The sequence below is a fragment of the Jaculus jaculus genome, chromosome 19, assembly GCF_020740685.1.
Source record: "Jaculus jaculus isolate mJacJac1 chromosome 19, mJacJac1.mat.Y.cur, whole genome shotgun sequence".
Lineage (NCBI taxonomy): Eukaryota > Metazoa > Chordata > Mammalia > Rodentia > Dipodidae > Jaculus > Jaculus jaculus.
This window is the reverse complement of record NC_059120.1, coordinates 55,486,472-55,506,262: the sequence shown is the minus strand read 5'-3', so window position 1 is coordinate 55,506,262 and position 19,791 is coordinate 55,486,472. Positions and strand designations below refer to the sequence as shown.

General features: G+C 47.4%; 1 protein-coding gene across 2 annotated transcripts in view; it reads right to left on the bottom strand.

The window, feature by feature from the left end:
• Positions 1-19,791, bottom strand: part of Tuft1 (tuftelin 1) — a 46,981-nt gene that overhangs the window by 8,974 nt on the left and 18,216 nt on the right. For both annotated transcript variants that reach the window (XM_045138249.1, XM_045138250.1), the window contains 6 exons: positions 18,499-18,585; positions 17,282-17,371; positions 11,301-11,366; positions 8,442-8,555; positions 2,153-2,281; positions 1,214-1,308 (listed from right to left, as the gene is read on the bottom strand). In XM_045138249.1, coding sequence (XP_044994184.1) covers positions 1,214-1,308; positions 2,153-2,281; positions 8,442-8,555; positions 11,301-11,366; positions 17,282-17,371; positions 18,499-18,585 — 581 coding nt within the window. The remainder of the gene's footprint in view (positions 1-1,213; positions 1,309-2,152; positions 2,282-8,441; positions 8,556-11,300; positions 11,367-17,281; positions 17,372-18,498; positions 18,586-19,791) is intronic.

Genomic DNA, 19,791 nt, shown 5'->3' with positions numbered 1-19,791 from the left:
CCCTGGTGCGCCCATTCTCTCTTCTCCCCTCATAAATAAATGAAAATTAAACAGTTATCTTTGTGATTTCTTTCTTTCTTTTTGAGGTAGGATCTCGCTCTAGCTCAGGCTGATCTGGAATTCACTATGTAGTTTTAGGGTGGCCTTTAACTCACGGTGCTCCTCCTACCTCTGCCTCCCAAGTGCTGGGATTAAAGGCATGTGCCACCACGCCTGGCCTGTGATTTCTTTTTTTGTAACTCAGTTGCATTGCTCTTTTTTTTTTTTTTTTCGAGGTAGTGTCTCACTCTAGCCCAGGCTGACTTGGAATTCACTATGTAGTCTCAGGCTGGTCTTGAACTCATAGCAGTCCTCCTATGTTGGCCTCCTGAGTGCTGGGATTAAAGGTGTGCACCACCATGCCTGACCCTGCCCTGTTCTTTAAATTTTTTTTTTTTTTTTAATTAGAGAGAGAGAGAGTATGGGTAGGCCAAGGTCTCCTACAAATGCAAACAAACTCCAGATGCATGAACCACTTTGTGCATCTGGCTTTATATGAGCACTGGGGAATCAAACTCAGGCTGTTAGGCTTTGCAAGCAAGTACCTTAAACACTGAGCAATCTCTCCAGCCTAGGATCTTATTTTTTTTTTAATTTATTCATTTATTCCCTGAGGCATAAAGAGTTCCTGAATTCAGGAGCCACAGGCTTTGCTCTGTGGGTCTCACAGGTCTGGAGCCTCTGGTCCCCTTAGATCAGCGGGAATTTCAAGTTCCTCTATCAGTGGAGGAAGAAAACTCAGCGATGCCCTGTGTGGCCCTGCTTTCTATATGGGCCACGTAGCGCAGCAGGAAGGCCTCATGAGCCACTTCCTGCTTTTTCTTCAGCAAGACTAAAGTCACTTGACCCTCAAGGGCTCACAGTTTCTCCTCTGGGGATAGGAAGTGTGGAGTGACACCCAGTAGATCCACCTGTAAAGAGAGGCTACCACCTCGGATCTAAAGTCCTTCCCTTCAGATTGTAAATGAACTCCCCAAGAGAAGGCGGCCTTCCAAACAGTAGCTCCCCGGGGTGGGGCTGGCCTGGAGCAAGCACTCCGTGTGAGTCAGAGCTGGCAGATCCCACGTCAGCACCAGCTTCATCCAAGCCGGGCTGCGGGGCCCGCCCTCTCCTCCTCCACCCCACCTTGCAGGACAAGCGCGGCGCCTCAACCTGAAAGCAGCAAGGGCCTTACTTTTCTTGCTCTGCTCGGCAGTCGGCATTCTGGCTGCGAAGTTCCTCGAGGGCTGTCTCCCCTTCCCTGACTTTTGCCAGTAAGGCCTGATGCTCCTGGGTGGGCCAAAAGGAAGCACAGGGAGCGTGAGGAGGCAGCGATGGCGTTTGTGCTGGGGGTGACATGGGCTTTGAGGCTGACACTCAGCCCCTTCTTGGCCTGGGACAGCTGCCAATGAGCAGCAGGCTGGGCTGGTTTGATGAGCGCCCTCCCCTGTCTGGGAGATTCCCTCCTACTCCCAGCACTAGAAACTTCCCAGCCTCGCCCAGCTGCCCCAGGGACAGCCTGGCTTCTGTTATGTAAGCCCACCTGCCAAGCTCTGGCGGCCACAGATGAACCAGGCCAAGAGGCTGCTAAGGAGGGCAAAGTGGGCATCTGGGTAGGAATGGGAGTAAGGTGGAAATAATTTCAACTTCTGTGAAGGGAGACTGAAATTGGATGAAAGCAAAACCTTCTGTTCTTAAAACAGTGAGGGCTGAAGAGATGGCTCAGCGGTTAAGGCGTTTGCCTGCAAAGCCAAAGAACCAAAGTTCGATTCCCCGGGACCACATAAGCCAGATGCACAAGGTGGCGCATGTGTCTGGAGTTCGTTTGCAGTGGCTAGAGGCTCTGGTGTGCCCATTCTCTCTAAATAAATAAATAAGTGAATTAAAAAAAAAAAAAGACTAGTCAGTGAAAGAGATGAACCACAGTTTTAAAGTGTTGCTTTTTTTGTGTTGTTGTTTTTCGGGGTACGGTCTCACTCTAGCTCAGACTGACATTCAATTCACTATGTCATCTCAGGGTGACCTCGAACTCACGGAGATCTTCCTACTTCTGCCTCCCAAGTGCTGGGATGAAAGGCTGCTTAGAAAGGAGAACACCAGACATGCACACGCACGTCAGACATGCCACCCTCACCATCTCCATGCCCAGCAGGCGCCTCTGCAGCTCCCCCACTTCCGCCTCTTTCTGCTCCGCTCTGTCCTCCTCTCTCTGAAGGGCCACGTTAGTCTGTTCTGCTTCTCGCTGATACCGGCTCAGTGTGACCTGCGACAGGGGAGAGTGTGGGGTCAGTGATGTGGAGAGAAGGTACAGATGCTAGAAAACGTCAGAAAAGGAAGGCGGGTGGCACCTGTGATGGACATCGGTCCCCATACAGGACGCCGGGGAGACCCGAGAGTCCTCACAGACTAACTGGTATCTCCGAGGTTAACCGGCACACAGTGCGAGATCCCCCTTCCAGGGTGCTGGGAATCCACCGTATTCGGAGGGAGGCCCGGCTGGCGACAGTCCCCTGAGTGGTGGCCTGTACTCAGCCCAGAGCTAGGGCTTTCTTGTAAATTCAGAAGCAAAGATCCAGAAGAAGATGCCCTCAAACTTCCTTCCATTTCCACCACAAGTCCTGACCATTGCACCAAGGCCACCACGGCATCTGGATGTGCTGCTAAACACCAGGCAGAATTTTATTTTAATTTTATTTTAATTTTATTTATTTTATTTTATTTTATTTTATTTTATTGGTTTATCAAGAGAGGGTCTCATTCTAGCCTAGTCTGAACTAAAATCCACTATGTAGTCTATTGGCCTGGAGAGATGGCCTAGTGGTTAAGGCACATGCGTGCAAAGCCTAAGGACCCGGGTTCAATTCTCCAGCTCCCATGTAAGCCAGATGCACAGGATGGTGCTTATGCCTGGGGTTTAGGTGCAGTGGCGAGAGGCCCTGGCACACCCATTCTCTGTCTGTCTGTCTCTCTCCTTCCCCTATCTCTCTACCTCTAACAAATAACTGAAACATTTTATTTATTTACAAGAGAGAGAAAGAGAGATTGAGAGAAAGAGACAGACAAAAAGAGAGAGAGAGAGAACGAGTGAGGGCTGGAGAGATTGCTTAGCAGTTAAAGGCACTTGCTTGCAAAGCAGGTTGGATTCCTCAGGACCAATGTAAGCCAAATACACAAGGTGGCACATGTGGCCGGAGGCCTTGGTGCACCAATTCTCTCTATACCTGCCTCTTTCTTTCTCTCCCTCTCAAATGGACAAATAAATAAACAATAACAAATCTTCACAAAGAGAGAGTGAGTGTGGGCATGCCAGGCCTTCCGCCACTGCAAACAAATGGCTGATGCATGTGCTACTTTGTGCATCTGGCTTTATGTGGGAACTGGGGACCATCAGGTTTTGTAAGCAGGCATATTTAAACACTGAGGCATTTCTCCAGCTCCAGAACTTGCTCTTTTTAAAAAATACATATATATTTTATTGAGTTAGAGGGATGGCTTTGTGGTTAAGGCACTTGCTTCGAAGCCTAAGGACCCAGGTTCAATTCTCCAGATCCCATGTAAGCCAGATGCACATGGTGGCACATGCTTCTAGAGTTCATTAACAATGGTTAGAGGCCCTGGTGTGCCCATATTCTCTCTCTCTTTCCCCAAATAAATAAATAAAAATAAAGTACTGTAAAAATATTTTGTTTATCTATTTGCAGGGAGAGAGAGGTGTGCAAGGGCCTCTAGTCTCTGCAAATGAACTCCAGATGCATGCACCATTTTGCGCATCGGGCTTTACCTGGGTACTGGGGAATCAAAGCTGAGTCATTTGGCTTTGCAGGCAAGTGCCTTAACTGCTAAGCCATATCTCCAGCCCTTGTCTTCTTTAAAATTTTATTTATTTAGGGCTGGAGGAATTGATCAGTAATTAAGGCACTTGCCTGCAATGCCTAAGAACCTAGGTTCAATTCCCCAGTACCCACATAAGCCAGATGCACAAGGTGGTGCACGTGTCTGGAGTTCGTTTGCAGTGGCTGGAGGCCCTGATGCACCCATTCTCTTTCTCTCTCTGTCTCCATCTGCCTCTTCTTCTCCGTCTCTCAAATAAATGGATAAATAAAAAATTTTATTTATTCATAGATGCACCAGGGCCTCTAGCCACTGCAGTGAACTCCAGGTGCATGCACCACCTTGTGATTCTGGCTTATGTGGGTACTGGGGAATCAAACTTGGGACTTTTGGCTTCGCAGGCAAGTGCCTTAACTGCTGAACCATCACTCCAGCCCAAAGAATTTGTCCTTTTTTTTTTTTTTTTTTTTTTTTTTTTTTTTTACTGAGGTAGGGTTTCACTCTAGCTCAGGCTGACCTGGAATTTACTATGTAGTCTCAGGGTGACCTCAAACTCACGGTGATCCTCCTACCTCTGTCTCCCGAGTGCTGGGATTAAAGAAGTGCGCCACCATGCCCGGCAAATAATTTGTCTTTTATCAAAGACAAGAAATACGTTTAGAAAGGACAGGCAAGTGCCAACAAGTGGGAAGTGGGGTTGACATTCTTGGAGCCCAGTCCTCCCCTTTCGTGAGGAGAGGCTGCCCAGCTAGGGAATGACAGGGCCAGGCCTACCATCCAGCCCTTCTCCACGTCTCAGCTGTTCCAGACACCGCATCACTTGGCAAGAGATCCAGACAAGCTCTGTAAGGTCTTGCCAACTCTGGGACAACACAGCAACAGTAGCCAGTTTGTCTGGCTCCCCTCAAGCTGTGTGATGAGACCTGTCTATGCCACACACCCACTCTGGCCGAGAAAATTCATTGCAAATTCCTTCCGATAGCCAGCAGCCAGCAGCAACCGTGCTCAGTGGCAGGCCAGTTTCAAGGTAACTGATGATCGCGCCCTTCCTACCCCCAGATTCAGAAAAGTTGATACCGCAGACACCCTCAAACAAATAACTCACATTAGTTTAAAACAGTTCAGCTCCAAGAGCAGGAGCTTAAAAGAGAGGGCTCTTGCCAGGCAAGATGGCGCACGCCTTTGATCCCAGCACTCGGGAGGCAGAGGTTGGAGCACTGCCATTAGTTCAAGGCCACCCTGAGACTACATGGTGAATTCCAGGTCAGCCTGGTCTACAGCGAGACCCTACATCAAAAAATCAAAACAATAAAATAAAGAGGGCTCTTGTCACAGTACATAAACACTACTTGGACTGATGGTGCCCACAGTATTAACAAGGCCATCATCAAAATCTCAAGTGCTGGGCTGGACAGATGGCTTAGCGGTTAAGAGCTTGCCTGTGAAGCCTAAGGACCCCGGTTTGAGGCTCAATTCCCTAGGTCCCATGTAAGCCAGATGCACAAGGTGGCGCATGCATCTGGAGTTCCTTTGCAGTGGCTGGAGGCCTTGGTGTGCCAATTTTCTATCTGCCTCTTTCTCTCTCTGTCACTCTCAAATAAATAAATAAAATAAGCAAAAAAAAAAAAAAAATCTCATGTCCATCATAGAATCGTAAGATGTTCAAAAAGAAAAGAAGCGGAGCTGGAGAGGTCACTTAGCAAATAAGGCACTTGCTTCCAAAGCCAAAGGACCCAGGTTCGACTCCCCCAGGACTCACGTAAGCCAGCTGCACAAGGTGGCACATGCATCTGGAGTGTGTTTGCAGTTACTGGAAGCCCTGGCATGCCCATTCGTTCCTTCTCTTTCTTTCTTTCTCAAAATAAATAAATAATTTAAAAAGAAAAGAAAATATAGACCCCCTTTCCAGTAGCTCCAGCCATCCCTGCCCACAAAGGAAGGAACCCGTTAATCCTATGAAGGTATGCCAGCCTTCAAGAGTGAGAACAGCATGGAAGGCACCTGTGACGCGGGCGCTCGTGCACCACGGGTTAAGCTGCCGCTGTCAGGGGCCATCGGCCCACATCCATGTCCAGGCTACTCTTGCCCAGAAATACCAGACCCCTCCCTGCATGGTGAAAAACAACCTACACAACTCCATGACGCCTTTCTACACAGAAAGCTCTTCCTAAAATTAAAACCCTGGCCAGAAGCCGGGTGTAGGGGCGCACACTTTTAATCTCAGCACACTTGAGAGGCAGAGGTAGGAGGATCGCTGTGAGTTCGAGGCCATCGTGAGACTACAGAGTGAATTCCAGGTCAGCCTGGGTTAGAGTGAGACCCTACCTTGAAAAAAAGTTAAAAAATAAATAATCTTGCCGAGGCCCTTGATTTCCCACCAGGAATAGATGATAAGACCCTATTGCTGAAGACTCCACACACTTGGGCTGCAAGGCCACTGAGAAATCCTGCTGGAACTGAGCTGATAACCTTCCTCATGTAGACCAGCTGACAGAAGCTGGAAGAAGCCATTCTACATGCAGTTCAATGGGAGAAAGAGATAAAAAGAGTGAAGATACTCAACAGTGGACACTGCAAACCTTATATTTGGCCAGCCAGGCCAAATGAGCCAACAGGTGCAATAGTGGCATGTCTGTCATGGTGGAAACCAACTGTCCTCCAATTGGACTGGAGGCCTGTTCCAAGGGAGGGAAGACATCCCTGATACTGAAAAATTAAAACAGGGGTAGTCATGAGCCCTAGGGGTGTAACATCTGCTGATGTCTGGATAAGTGTATATACTATGTTTATCAAACTGCCCAATAAGCACTTCTCTTAATATCCATACCCTTATATTAATGCTACTCTCACTTTGGGTAGAGAATCTCTCTTTTCAGATGGCAGTGACCTTGGGATGACTCAGAAGGTATCATGGTGCTGGAAAGAAGTGACTGGAGTACTGAGCAACATCTCGATCACACCTTCCAAGGCTCAGGGTCTAATGCGAAAGAGGTGGCAGAAATAATGTAAGAGCCAAAGGAAGGTTAGGACTCCTTACAACGTGCTCCCTCCAGACATAAAATGGCCTGACTATCCATGACCTCATAGTGCCTGACACTACCTACACAAGACCATCATAAGAGGAGGGAAAGATCATGACATCAAAATAAAGGAGAGACTGATTGAGATGGGGAGGAGACATGATGGAGAATGGAATTTCAAAGGGGAAAAGGGGGGGGAGGGAGGGTATTGCCATGGGATATTTTTTATAATCATGGAAAATGTTAATAAAAATTGAGAAAAAAAAACTTTTAAAAATGAGAAAAAATTAAATTTAATTTAAAAAATAAATAATTTTTTCATAATTTATCTTTTACAAAATGAGGGCTGGAGAAATGACTTAGCACTTAAGGTGCTTGCCTGCAAAGCCTAGTGTCCCCAGTTTGATGCACCAGGACCCAGGTAAGCCAGATGCACATGGTGGCACATGCATCTGAAGTTCATCTGCAGTGGCTAGAGGCCCTGGTGCAACCATTCTCTCTCTGTGTGCTTGCAAATAAATAGATACAGTATTAAAAATGAAAAGAAAAATATACTTCTAAAACTCCTCTGAATAATAAAGTTCTCTCACACATACTCCCTCATACAATCAAAATGTGAAACTTATTTCATGATTTTTTTTTTTTTTTTTGAGATAGGGTCTCTCTCTGTAGCCCAGGCTAACCTGGAGTTCACTATGTAGTTGCAGGCTGGCCTTGAACTCACAGCAATCCTACTACCTCTCTGCCTCCCAAGAGCTGGGATAGAGTCTCTTGCTACTGTGAATGAATGCCTGTCCAGCCTTATGTGGGTGGCTAGGAACTGAACCTGGGCCAGCAGGCTTTGCAAGCAAGCACCTGTAACTGCTGAGCCATCTCCTCAGTGCCGCATGAGTCCTTTTAACACAATTTAAGTTTGACTCGGAGGGAAGTAATGTCACTTGCTCAGTTTCTCTGGCCCCGAGGCAGTACTATTTTCAGTTGTTCTTTCTCTCCTTCAACCGTCCTCATAAAAAATGTCTTCATTAGTTACAAAAGAAGAGCTCAGGGTGGCCTTTCTCCTTTCACCAGTTCCCGGCAGGCGTAGGCAGAATATAATCCTATCATAACATATTTATGACATATAAATACTTTATCTGTGGGTGAACAGTAAGAGGCAGAAGACTATTAACTTCACACAGAATAAAGAGAAAACTGCCCAGTGTACCTCATTCGATAACCTTGCATCTTCCAGAACGTATGGAAGACCTCATATACTCTTGTGCTTTATTTTATTTTGGTTTAGGTTTTGGTTTTTGGATGTAGAGTCCCACTCTGCTCATTCTAGCCCAGGCTGACCTGGAATTCACAATGTAGTCTCAGGGTGGCCTCGAACTCACGGCGATGATTCTGGAGGGCAAACATTTGAATATCCAGCAAGAGGAAAGGCAGACAGGAAGTGACCTAGGTCTCCAAGTATGGCCTTTCCCATTGGTTGGCACCCAGCCAGAAAAGCACTGCGCTGAGCAAGTCAGTGGCACCTGGATCCACTAGCCAGTCCCTCGGGGCACCTTCTCCCCAGATCCTAAATCTCACCTCGAAGGTCACACGGTCTGACTGGCGCCGCCGCTCGGCCTCCTGCAGCTTCGCAAGCAGGTCCTGCACAGTCCTCCTCAAACCCTGCACGTCCTCGTTCACACAGGGGTCCACCTACAGCCGGAGTGGAGAAGGGAGGGTGAGGCAGGCACCCTGGGAGCTTGCCCAGAGAGGAGAGGGTCCCTTCCCTGCCTGCTTAGCCCATCAGTGGGGATTACACTCACAAAAAATTCGCAGCACCCAGGGGACAGCAACCGAGAATCCCAACTTCCACATGAAAACATTCTTCAGCCCCTTTCTAAAGAAGCCAGCCAGGGGCTGGAGAGATGGCTTAGCAGTTAAGGTGTTTGCCTGTGAAGCCTAAGGACCCCGGTTCGATTCTCCAGGACCCATGTAAAGCCAGATGCACAAGGGGGCGCATGAGTCTGGAGTTCGTCTTCAGTGGCTGGAGGCCCTGGCGTGCCCATTCTCTCTCTCTCTCACACACACTCTCTACCTCTTTCTCTCTCAAATAAATAAATAAATTTAAGTAAAATATTTTTTAAAAAAGAAGCCAGTCAGGTTAAGGCACTTTCCTGTGAAGTGTAAGGACCCAGGTTTGATTCCCCCAAACCCAAGTAAGGCAGATGCACAAGGTGGCACATGCATCTGGAGTTCATTTGCAGTGGCCAGAGGCCCCTGCATGCCCATTCTGTCCCTCTTTCTCTCTCCCACAAATAAATGAATAAATATTTAAAATATCCAGCCAGCTTCAAACAATCTACTTGTTTAGACAAGATCAGGTGCATTCAGCAAGGTGGTATGGCCAGAGACCATCTGATTATTTAGGATACATACATACTAACTGCATAATGTTTTTTAAATGTTTTTATTACTGGGTATGGTGGTACACGCCTTTAATCCCAGCACTCGGGAGGCAGAGGTAGGAGGATTGCTGTGAGTTCAAGGCCAACCTGAGAGTACAGAGTGACCTGGAATTCCAGGTCTGACCTGGGATTCACTATGTAGTCTCAGGGTGGCCTTGAACTCCCCCTGCCTCTTTATGGGTATGTGTTGCTTTCTTCCATCAGAATACACTGCGCACCTCTCTGTCTCTCTTTTGAGACCCAGGCTGGCTTCCAACTTGTGGTGATCATCCACCCCAGCCCCTGAGCACTAGGATTACAGCTGTGGACCACCCAGCTTCAGACCAGAGCTCTCTAGCAGCGACCTTCTTCCCCTTTGGACTAGGCTTCCCTCCCTGAAGCCAGGGGCTGGGCAGTTCCAATTACATGGAGGGCAGCCCAAAGGCATCTTACTGTTCTCAGCATTTCACCCAGAACTTGTCATGTAACAAACCAGGTGTGGTGGCGCACGCCTTTAATCCCAGCACTCGGGAGGCAAAGGTAGGAGGATCGCTGTGAGTTTGAGGCCAGCCTGAGACTACATAGTGAATTCCAGGTCAGCCTGGACTAGAGCGAGACCCTACCTTGAAAGGCCAATAAAAGAGCCGGGCGCGGTGGCACACGCCTTTAATTCCAGCACTTGGGAGGCAGAGGTAAGAGGATTGCTGTAAATTCAAGGATACCCTGAGACTCCATAGTGAATTCCAGGTCAGCCTGGGCTAGAGTGAGACCCTACCTCGGAAAACCAAAAAAAAAAAAAAGAAAAAAGAAATTGCCATGACAAAGCTTTCTAGTGGATGGACAGGTTTAGGGCAAAAGCCCCCATGAAGTACAAGAATCTGACTAATTTTTATTTTTTATATTTATGAGAGAAAGAGAATATTAGCATATCAGGGCCTTAACCACTGCAAAGGAACTCCACACGTGCGTGTTGCCTCGTATGCATGTGTCTCCTTGTGCATCTGGCTGATGTGGGTTCTGGGGGAGTCGAACCTGAGTCCTTAGGCTTTACAGGCAAGTGCCTTAACTGTTAAGCCATCCCTCCAGCCCAAATCTGATTGATGCAGTCAAGAGTATTTTCTGAGGTTAGACCTAGGTGTCTCTCCCAGACACCCCCAATCATGGGCTGATGGTGAGGCTCAGCAGACATGTAGGGTCTCCTATTTCTGCTCCAAAGGCATGAGACACTCCAGGACCCAGCTCCCTGAGTCTGACCAACTCTCTACCCTGCCTTGTGCAGCGAGAAGCATCAAGGTCTTTTCCACCAAACACAGCTCACAGCTGGGTGGGCAGAAGCATCTTCCCCATTTCAACATGCTTCCTGGGTCCCGTGGACCTCCATTTTTGTATCTGTGAAGCAGAAGCCCCCACCCCACCATGCCCTGTCTTGCAGGCTACCTCCTTATTTTTTTTTTTTTTTTTTTTGGTTTTTCAAGGTAGGGTCTCACTCTAGCTCAGGCTGACCTGAAATTCACTGTGTAGTCTCAGGGTGGCCTCCAACTCACGGTGACCCTCCTACCTCTGCCTCCTGAGGGCTGGGATTAAAGGTGTGCACCACCACGGCCGGCTCTGCCTTATTTTCTGAGACAGGGTCTCTGTGTGAACCTGGCTGGCCTCTGAACTCCAGGCAGCACCCCTCACCCCACCATCTCCAACTCCTCAGTGCTAGGATTACAATGTGTGCCCAGCTTTCTAAGTGGGTGCTGGAGATCCAAATTCAGGTCTTCCCTGGGTGTGGTAGCTCACACTTATAATCCCAGCTCTGGGAAGGTGGAGGCAGAAGGAGCCCCAAGAGTTTGAGGCCCTCCAAATTCAGGTCCTCTGCTCACACAGCAAGCTCTTTACCAACTACGCCATCTCCCTAGCCCCAAGAAATTTCCATTTCTTGTCTCTACTTTTGACATCCAGAGAGGGGATAAAGAGATTCTTCCCCTGTAGTCAAGATAGTGTCCCCATGGTAACCCTTGCTCCTTACCTCAGGAAGGCTGCTGTTCAGAGCTGTGGGACCCTGACTAAAGCCATTTGGTTTTTCTAGCACCATCTGTTTAAAGAAAAAGAAAATGATTTATTAAAACAATTTAATCAAGTAAACAAGCAAAACAGCCTTGAAATATTCTGTTTATTTATTTGCAAGCAGAGAGAGACAGGGACAGAGAGAAAAGAGAGAGAGAACAGGCACATCAGGGCCTCAAGTCACTGCAAACAAACAAGATGCACCTGCCACTTTGTGCATCTAGCTTTACGTGGGTACTGGGGAATGGACTCGGGTCATTAGGTTTTGCAGGCAAGTGCCTTAACTGTTCAGCCATCTGTATAACATCTTGAAACATTATACATCCTTGAAGCAGGCTCTCACTCTAGCTCAAGCGGACATGGAACTCAGAGATCCTCCTACCTCAGCCTCCAAAGTGCTGGGATTAGAGGTGTAAGCCATCATGCCTGGCTGAGACAAATTTCTAAGACTTCAATTATTTATTTTATTTTGTTTTTTCTGAGGTAGGGTCTCACTCTAGCTCAGACTGACCTGGAATTCACTATGTAATCTCAGGGTGGTCTTGAACTCACGGTAATCCTCCTACCTCTGCCTCCTGAGTACTGGGATTAAAGGCGTGTGCCACCATGCCCGGCGTAAGACCTCAAATTTTATAAGGAAAGAGGCATAAGGAAAAGAGGGAAGGGTGTAGGAAAAAGGGGGAGGGAGAGAGAGAAGTAAAAAGAGAAGAAGAGAGGGAAGGAGGAAGAGAAGAGAAGGAAGCCAAAGACTTTAATACTCCATGGGAAAACAAAAAGTACAAGGGTGGGTAAAGGCTTGGAGTGGAAACACTAACCTTCAGGAAAGAGGACAAACCTCACGCTAAAACCTTTCACCAAAATGGAAAATGTGCAAGGGCCCAGAGTGCTGGAATTAAAGGCGTGTGCCACCATGCCCAGTGCTAAATCAGAAGATTTTGCTACATTTCTTTCCTACCCAAATCCAGATTGTTCGTTTGTCCTGTGAACCTGCTTTGTGCCAACAAAGGGGCCTGGTTTTTTTTTTTTTTTCTTAATTTTTTTAAAATTTATTTATTTATTTGAGAGCGACAGACACAGAGAGAAAGACAGATAGAGGGAGAGGGAGAGAATGGGCGTGCCAGGGCTTCCAGCCTCTGCAAACGAACTCCAGACACGTGCATCCCCTTGTGCATCTGGCTAACGTGGGACCTGGGGAACCGAGCCTCGAACCGGGGTCCTTAGGCTTCACAGGCAAGCGCTTAACTGCTAAGCCATCTCTCCAGCCCCCCCTTTTTTTTTTTTTTGAGAGTGAGGGAACCAGGTAGAGAATGGGCACGCCAGGACCTTTAGCCACTGCAACCGAACTCCAGACACACGCCCCACCTTGTACTGCTGGCTTAAACAGATATGGGGGTATCGAACCTGGGTCCTTAGGCTTTTGCGTGCAAGCACCTTAGCTACTAAGCCATCTCCCCAACAGGGGCCTGGACGATTTTGGCCTGTCCTGAGGTCAGGCACTGAAAGTCCTGCCACCAGCCAAAGTACCATGGACTTGGGACTGTCCACCACACAAACCCAGGGCACAGCCAAGACAAAGGGGAATGTTCCGGATACCAGCTGTTAGGCCATTGCCATTGAAGGGGCTGCTGGAGAAAGACCATCCAGCCCAAACCAAAACTATAAACACAACTCAGATCTGAAGGCGGGTAAGGGGCGATGTCGGGAAGGGATACCGTGCACTGCTCTCCTGAGGGTTTTCCTATACTGAATTTTGGAAAAGCAGGATCCTAGATTATCCAGGACAGAGTTATCTATTCAGTCTGGTCTACAGATTGACAGGCCCAACAGATTGGCCCTTTTTTTTTTTTTTTAATTATTTATTTATTTATTTATTTGAGAGCGACAGACACAGAGAGAAAGACAGATAGAGGGAGAGAGAGAGAATGGGCGCGCCAGGGCTTCCAGCCTCTGCAAACGAACTCCAGACGCGTGCGCCCCCTTGTGCATCTGGCTAACGTGGGTCCTGGGGAACCGAGCCTCGAACCGGGGTCCTTAGGCTTCACAGGCAAGCGCTTAACCTCTAAGCCATCTCTCCAGCCCCTTTTTTTTTTTTAATGTGTGTTTGTGTGTGTGTGTGTGTTCGTGTGGGGGGAGCCCTCCAGATCCATAACTGAACTCCGATACATGCGCCACCTTGTGGGCATATGTGACCTTGCACACTCATGTCACCCTATGTGTCTGGCTTATGTGGGATCTGAAGAGTCGAACATGGGTCCTTAGGCTTCACAGGCAAGCACCTTAACTGCTGAGCCATCTCTCCAGGCCACCTTTAAACCTTCTGCATCTATATCCTAGGCCAGGCTAAGGATACAGGGACAGGGTGGGAAACCTGTAACCTTCGTAGGTTTCACCAAGACCATATATGAGAAATTGGATTCATGGATGGTTGTAAATCACTGTGTTACTATGATTAAGCACAAATTGCCAGTAACTTACAATAATTTTTTGATTTTTTTGAGGTAGGGTCTTGCTCTAGCCCAGGATGAGCCGGAATTCACTACGTAGTCTCAGGGCGGCCTCAAACTCACAGTGATCCTCCTACCTCTGCCTCCCAGAGTGCTGGGATTAAAGGCATGCGCCACCACACCCGACTGTCTTTTTCTCTTTTTTAATTTTGGTTTTTTTGAGGTAGGGTCTCACTCTAGCCCAGGCTAACCAGAATTCACTATGTAGTCTCAGGGTGGCCTCAAACTCACAGCAAGCCTCCTACCTCTGCCTCCTGAGTGCTGGGATTAAAGGTGTGTGCCACCATGCCTGGCTCTTTTTTTTTGTTTTGTTTTTCTTTTTGAAAAAAACTTTATTTATTTATGTGAGAGAGAGAGAAAAAAAAAGAGGCAGAGAGAGAGAGAGAATAGGCGTGCCAGAGCATCCAGCTACTGCAAATGAACTCCAGACATATGTGTCCCCTTGTGCATCTGGCTTACGCGTGGGACCTGGGAAATTGAACCAAGGTCCTTTAGCTTTGCAGGCAAATGCCTTAACCATTAAGCCACCTCTCCAGCCTCCACCCCTCCCCCCACCTTTTTTGAGGAAGGGTCTCACTCTATCTTAGGTTGACCAGGCACTGCTCTGTAGACCCAGGCTGGTCTCCAGCTCACAGTGATGCTTCTACCTTTGCCTTCCAAGTGCCGGGTAAAAACAAATTCCACAGAATGAAACTTACCAGCCCAGATAGAGAAGCTACTGTTTTTCAGTTAATGACACAAAACCTTTCAGCATTGTGTGCTATGTCATCAATACCTCAACCTATCACACTGCTTTGGGGAGTGAAGTTTACTGTTTCTCTGCATTTTCTTCTAGCATTTTTCTTTTGTTTTAAAATGTTTATTTGTTTGTTTGTTTATGAGAGAGAGAAAGAGAGAATGGGCGTGCCAGGGCCCCTAATCACTGTAAATGAAATCCAGATGCATGCACCACCACAGGGCATCCAGCTACTACAAACGAACTCCAGACATACGTGTCCCCTGTGCATCTGGCTTTAAGTGGGTAACGGGGACTTGAACTCAGGTCCTTAGGTTTTGCAGGCAAGTGCTTTAACCGCTGAACCCTCTTCTAGCATCTTTCTTAGTGTAAATTTACGTGCTTACGTATTAGGTTATTTGAGTACTGGAAGTTTTGTTTCAAAAACTGTCCTGTGTAACGGGCAGGATAGTGGTGGACACATACCTCTGTAAGCCCACACAAGGCACACATACAGAGTGAGCCCTCTGTAAGCTACAGACACAAGGTGATATGATATGTCACTGTAGGTTCATCAGATGCACCAGGGGGACACTTGTGGTGAAGGTGTTGGTAATGGGGGAGGCTGTGCATGTGGGGGGCAGGAGGCATGTGGGAAATCTCTACACTTCCTCTCAGTCTCACTGTGGAACTACACATTCTAAAAATGGTCTTCGAAACACAGACTTCAGAGTCACTCCCTGGGTTAAGTGGCACAAGTGCTGCTTAAGGGGATTCACTGTGCCATTCAGCGTGCAAGGAGCAAGAAAGGGGGAAAAGGGACTGGAGAGACGGCTTGGCGGTGAAGGAGCTTGCCTGTGAAGCCTAAGGACCCGGGTTCGATTCCCCAGTACTCATATAAGCCAGATGCACAAGGTTGCGCCTGTGTCTGGAGTTCATTTGCAGTGACTAGAGGCTCTGGCTCACCCACTCTCTCTATCTGCCTCTTTTTTCCCTCCCTCTAATAAATAAATAAATAAATATTTAATTAAAGAAAGGAGGGCTGGAGAGATGGCTTAGCAGTTAAGGCACTTGCCTGAGAAGCCTAAGGACCCATGTTCTGCTCTCCAGATCCCATGTTAGGCAGACACAGAGAGTTGAGGCAAGCACAAGGTCACACATGCCCACTAGGTGGCATAAGCATCTAGAGTTTGATTTCAGTGGCTGAGGCCCTGGGCCAATTCTTTCTGTCTCTGTCTCTCTCTGAAAAATTAAAAAAAAAAAAAAAAATTAAAAAGGCAAATCTATTGGGCTTGCATCAAAAAAAAAAAAAAAAAAAAGGAAACAGTTTTGCTATTTAATAATGCAGGTATGTTGATAAGCCACTTCAACTTGATATTTGCATGTCTGTAGTATGATTTTTTTTTCTGGTTTTATTTTTATTTTTTTTTATCTTTTCACAATTTTTATTAACATTTTCCAAGATTATAAAAATGATTTTTTTATTAACAACTTCCATGATTATAAAAAATATCCCATGGTAATACCCTCCCTCTCCCCACTTTCCCCTTTGAAACTCCATTCTCCATCATATCCCCTCCCCCTCTCAATTAGTCTCTCTTTTATTTTGATGTCATGATCTTTTCCTCCTCTTATGATGGTCTTGTGTGGTAGTGTCAGGCACTGTGAGGTCATGGATATCCAGGCCAATTTGTGACTGGGGTGAGCACATTGTAAGGAGTCCTACCCTTCCTTTGGCATTTACATTCTTTCTGCCACTTCTTCTGCAATGGACCCTGAGCTTGTTTTTCTTTTTAATTCTTTCATTTATTTATTTACAAGACCAAGAGAGAATGAATGAATGAATGAATGAATGAGAATGGACACACCAGTGCCTTTTGCCACTGCAAACAAATTCCAGACACATGTACCATTTTGTGCATCTGGCTTTACATGGAAATCAAACTTGAACCAGGAGGTGCCTATCCACTGACCATTTCTCCAGCCCTCTGCTGTGACTCTTAACAAAGCTTAATACGGGCTAGAGAAATAGCTTAGCGGTTAATGAGCTTGCCTGCAAAGCCTAAGAACACACATTTGGATCTCCAGGTCCCATATAGCCAGACCCACACTGACACAAGAACGCAATGTCGCACATATGCCACAGGGGGCGCATGCATCTGGAGTTCACTCAGTGTCTGAAAGGCTCTGGGATGCCCATTCTCTCTCTCTGTGACTCTCTCTCTCTCACTAAAAATAAAAGAAAATAAAAAATTACCCAGGCATCGTGGCACACGCCTTTAATCCCAGCACTTGGGAGGCAGAGGTAGAAGGATTGCCTTGAGTTCAAGGCCACCCTGAGACTACAGAGTGAATGCCAGGTCAGCATGGGCTAAAGTGAGACCCTACCTTGAAAAACCAAAACCAAAACCAAAAACAAACAAACAAACAGCAACAAAAACAAAAAAAACAGGGGGGCTGAGAGATGGCTTTGTGGTTAAGGCACTTGCCTGCAAAGCCACAGGACCCAGGTTTGACTCCCCAGAACCCAAGTAAGCCAGCTGCACAAGGTGGCTCATATGTCTGGAGTTTGTTTGCAGTGGCTGAATGCCCTGGCGTGCCCATTCTCTCTCTCTCTCTCTCCCTCTCTTTGACACTTTCTCTCCTTCAAATAAATAAATAAAACATTAAAAAAAAAATTAAAATAAAGTCCAGGTCACTTCTATTGCTTTTCTTCCCTCTCACCTGGACGTCCTGCTGATGGACAGGGCCTCCAGGATTCCGATCGAGCTTGCTGCTTATGTCTTCCCGGAGCTTCTGCAGGCAGTTCCTGGCCTGGAGGGAGGGGAGACGGGAGACAAGGGGCTTCAGATTCAGGGCAGGGGAAGCCAGCGACCCTTCAGGCCCCATCTCCAATCAGCACTGCTGTGAATGTGGCACTACCCCCCATCCTGGCTGCGACCCAGGACTGCTGCTCCAGTGGGGTTCTTACTCTGTCCCCGCTGTACAAGTGACAAAGTAAAGAACCCCCCGCCTACCCTGGGAGTGCGAACATGCTTTGTTTTGTTTTGTTTTGAGTAGGGTCTCACTCTAGCCCAGGCTGGCCTCAAACTCACAACGATCCTCCTACCTCTGCCTCCTGAGTGCTGGGGATTAGAGGCGTGCGCCACCATGACCAGCTGTTTGTTTCTTAGAGGCAGGGTTTCGACCCAGCCCAGGCTGACCTGGAATTCACTATGTAGTCTCAGGGTGGCCTTGAACTCATGGAGATTCTCCTGCCTCTGCCTCCTGAGTTCTTGGATTAAAGGTGTGCGCCACCACGCCCAGCAGAGCTAGCGTTCTTGTCGGAGACACACAGCACAAAAAGAAAAAGAGACGCCACTTGTCACATGGTGACACATGCCAAGGAGAGACTAGAAACTGATAGAAAAGTGGCTGACACCATTAGACAGAAAAGCTCAGGGAATCTGCTAAGCTTAAGATAGTAAGAGCTGGCCATGGTGGCATATACCTTTAGTCCAGTACTCAGGAGACTGAAGTAGAAGGAAAAGCCATGAGTTCGAGGCCAGCCTGGGCTATGGTGAGACCCTGCCTTGCAAACAAAACAAGCCAGGGGTGGTGGCACACACTTTAACTCCAGCAATCAGGAGGCAGAGGTGGGAGGATCACCGTGAGTTGGAGGCCACCCTGAGACTACATTGTGAATTCCAGGTCAGCCTGAGCTAGAGTGAGACCCTACCTCAAAACACCAGAAAAAATAAAAATAAAAAAAAAAATAAAAAACATAAACAGGATACACAAGATACTTATTCTCTGTTCATCAATGGCTTGGATCAAAAACGATTCCTGATACATGGAAGGGCATGGAGCATTTTCAGTGACATAGGGAACTGAAGAGAAAACACTAGAACCACAAAAGTTTCATAGAAATGGCTGGGGTCCTCAGAGAAAAGACCACTCACCTCCTGGATATACTGGACTTCACTCTTCAGCTGGCTAATGTTCTTCTCGTGGGCCACCTTGTCCCCAGACCTCCCCTTCAAGTACACCTGAAATCGAGATGACAGTATTTCACTAAGAAGCCTCAAAATAACACCACACACACACACAGCCTCATGTCCCAGCGGAAGGAGCACACGTTGCTACTGCCAATTTACTAGGTGGCAATCTCGTGAGTTCGTGGCCGGGCGTGGTGGCACACGCCTTTAATCCTAGCACTTGGGAGGCAGAGGTAGGAGGATCTCCATGAGTTCAAGGCTACCCTAAGACGACACAGGGAATTCCAGGTCAGCCTGGGCTAGAGTGAGACCCTACGTTGAAAACAAACAAACAAAAAAGAGGCTGTACATACTCTGCACGTAATGCTGCTATCTTTTATAACTGAAATATTTCTGTATTACTTGTACTATAAAACACACACACAGAATTTTTTTGTCTTTTCTTCAGAATTTCTTTTTTAAGTTTATTTTTATTAATTTATTTGAGAGAGAGACAGAAATAGGCAGGTTGAGAGAGCGAGGGAGAAAATGGGCATACCAGGGCCCCTGGCCACCACAAATGAACTCCAGACACGTGCATCCCCTTGTGCATCTGGCTTATGCGGGCCCTGGAAAATTGAATCTGGGTCCTTTGGCTTTGCAGGCAAGAGCCTTAACCGCCAAGCCATCTCTCCAACTCTTTCTCTCTTTTAAAGTACATATGGGGCTAGAGAGATGGCTTCAGTGGTTAGGTATGCTTTCTGTGCAAGGATGAGGGTCTGAGGGGGCCTGAGAAAGCCCAAGTTCGAATTTCCAGATACCATGTAAAACAGATGGGCTCACGTGACCACTGACTCGGTAACCCCAGTCCCACAGGAGAGCAGAATCAACAGAGCCCCACAAGCTCTGGAAGAGTAACAAAGGAAGCTCTGGACCTAGGGAAATGGCTCAGTGGTTAAGGACACTGGCTTGCAAAGCCTGCTGACCCAGGTTCAATCTCCCAGTACCTGTCTAAAGCCAGATGCACAGAGTCACATGCATCTGGAGTTTGTTTGCAATAGCAAGAGGCACAAGTGTGCCCATTCTCCTTTTCTCTCTCCCCTCACAAATAAATAAATAAAAATACTGCTGGACATGGTGACACACACATTTAGTCCCAACATTCGGAAGGCAGATGTACAAGGATCGCTGTGAGTTTGAGGCCAGGCTGGACCTAGAGAGTTGCAAGTCAGTCTGGGCTACAAGGTCATATACATGTGCATCTGCCACACACACAAG